This window comes from Atta cephalotes (genome assembly GCF_000143395.1).
Source record: "Atta cephalotes unplaced genomic scaffold scaffold00008, whole genome shotgun sequence".
NCBI classification, from domain to species: Eukaryota; Metazoa; Arthropoda; class Insecta; order Hymenoptera; family Formicidae; genus Atta; species Atta cephalotes.
In genome coordinates this window covers 1,837,568-1,839,776 of record NW_012130072.1, presented here as the reverse complement: position 1 = coordinate 1,839,776, position 2,209 = coordinate 1,837,568, and the positions used below count along the sequence as shown (strand labels likewise).

Below are 2,209 nucleotides of genomic sequence, written 5' to 3'. Positions count from 1 at the left end.
AAAAAATGACCAGTTTTTTCGACGCGGGATTCGTACGCTACCCGAAAGATGGGAGAAAGTAGTGGCCAGCGATGGACAATATGAATCGTAAATGTATAATCAGTTTTTTACAATAAAGCCTCGAATTTCGGAAAAAGAATGGCGGAAGCAAAATTGTACACCTAATATTTTTCGATAAAATTTTGTAATATTAATATTATGTTTTAATTATATTAATAATATTATGTTTTAGCGATTATTTGCCTCATAATATATTTTCTATTTGATATTCATTTTTGTAGCATTTTTAATCGTATAGATATAGTCATCATTTTTTATTCTTTGATATTTTAGAATAGAAACAATTCAACAGTCATTCCAGTAACAAAGGAAGCAACAAACATGAACAGAAATCCTGAGATTACTTATGGTATTGATGACGCTCCGCCATGGTATTTGTGTTTATTCATGGCATTACAGGTTTTGTACATCTCTACTTTTTGTTTTATTTTCATATTTAATTTTTATTTGAACTGATTAAACGAATTATTTAAAATGTATATATATTATCGACTTCATATGAATAAAAATGCAATAAATATTCCAAAAAAGAGAATAAAAAATAAAGCAAACGTTGTCTTATATGATTTCGTATAAATAGGAAGTTTGCGCTTTTATTGCAGCATTTACTTAGTGAGATAAGAATGGAGACGCGAGTTAAAAGTATGTTGTCAACATCTTACATATTGTCTCGTGCTATAAATTTTAACATCATTATTTACATAACTTTTGAAAATATGTACATACACATATATGACTTAATATAGTTATTAATAATATAGTTGTTTAACATGATATCATTGAACAAGCAACACACTATTGAATTAAGAGACAGAAAAATAGGAAGACAGAGAGAGAGAGAGAGAGATAGCACTCTTTTATCGTAATTGAACAATTCAAAAACATTTTTCTAATGCAAATATTATTTTTTTATTTATTGAAAGTGTAAATAAAACAGATGTTTTTCTAGCATTATTTAACCATGATTGGCGCCATCGTTTCTATTCCTTTCATTCTAACGCCAGCCCTCTGTATGGCTGAAGATGACCCCGCAAGGAGTCATATTATTTCTACCATGATTTTTGTTACTGGTTTAGTAACGTTTATTCAAACCACTATAGGATGTAGGTAAGTGTATAAAATTCTACAATAAGACAGAATATATTTATAAAGTTTATTATGTATACAGTAATTATTGTATACGAATTTTTTTGGTCCAATAAAAATTAGATACATGCAAACAACTATATATCCAAATCAATTTTTGACACTTATCTCTAATACTTTTAAAAAAAATTTTTTAAATGTGATTATATTTTTATAAGTATAAATTAAACAGAATAATAAAACCATGTCTTATATTAAAAAAACTAATTAAATAATTAAGAATCTATTTATAGTTAATTTTAAATGAAGTTTATTTTATAAGAATTTTTTATTTTATAAATGATAATTTTTTATGTTTTCGCTTAAAAAAAAGTCAATTTTACATTGTCCAAAAATTTCTTACTAAGAAATATCTGTTTTTTTTTTAAATCATCTTGTACACTGAGGAACATTTATAATATATTCTAATGACTATTTCTGTTTGCAAATATAATATAAAATTTAACATTACTTGGCACGCTTATAAGAATACCGATAACAAATTTTAATCGCAAAGAAATGTATGTTTGCATTAGGTTGCCATTGGTGCAGGGTGGTACCATATCATTCTTGGTGCCAACTTTGGCGATATTGAATCTGCCGCAGTGGCAATGCCCTGCACCGGAAGTTCTCGAGCAAATGTCCCACGAAAATCGCACAGAGCTTTGGCAAATCCGAATGAGAGAACTGTCAGGTGCCATCGCTGTTTCCGCCTTGTTCCAAGTAATCGTTGGATTTGGAGGTAAGCGCTTTTTAATTATCAAATCTGTTGCGTAATACAATTTTTGTTCTCTTTATTTAATTCATTTTTTTATTTTAAAATGTTAAAAATGCATTTACATGCAGGTATCATCGGATATTTGTTGAAATTTATAACTCCGTTGACAATTGTGCCAACGGTTTCGCTAGTTGGACTATCTCTCTTCGAAAACGCAGCGGATGCCGCGTCTCAGCATTGGGGCATCGCAGCTGGGTATGGCATAAGATATATACATATAGGTGTATATATATTAGGTATGGGAAA

At 29.0% G+C, this 2,209-nt stretch overlaps 1 protein-coding gene across 1 annotated transcript in view; it reads left to right on the top strand.

The window, feature by feature from the left end:
• Window positions 1-381: 381 nt before the first annotated feature.
• Window positions 382-2,209, top strand: part of LOC105627104 (solute carrier family 23 member 1) — a 17,072-nt gene continuing 15,244 nt past the window's right edge. The window contains exons 1-4 of the mRNA XM_012208385.1: window positions 382-459; window positions 1,010-1,167; window positions 1,722-1,927; window positions 2,032-2,158. Of these exons, the coding sequence (XP_012063775.1) occupies window positions 382-459; window positions 1,010-1,167; window positions 1,722-1,927; window positions 2,032-2,158 (569 nt within the window). The remainder of the gene's footprint in view (window positions 460-1,009; window positions 1,168-1,721; window positions 1,928-2,031; window positions 2,159-2,209) is intronic.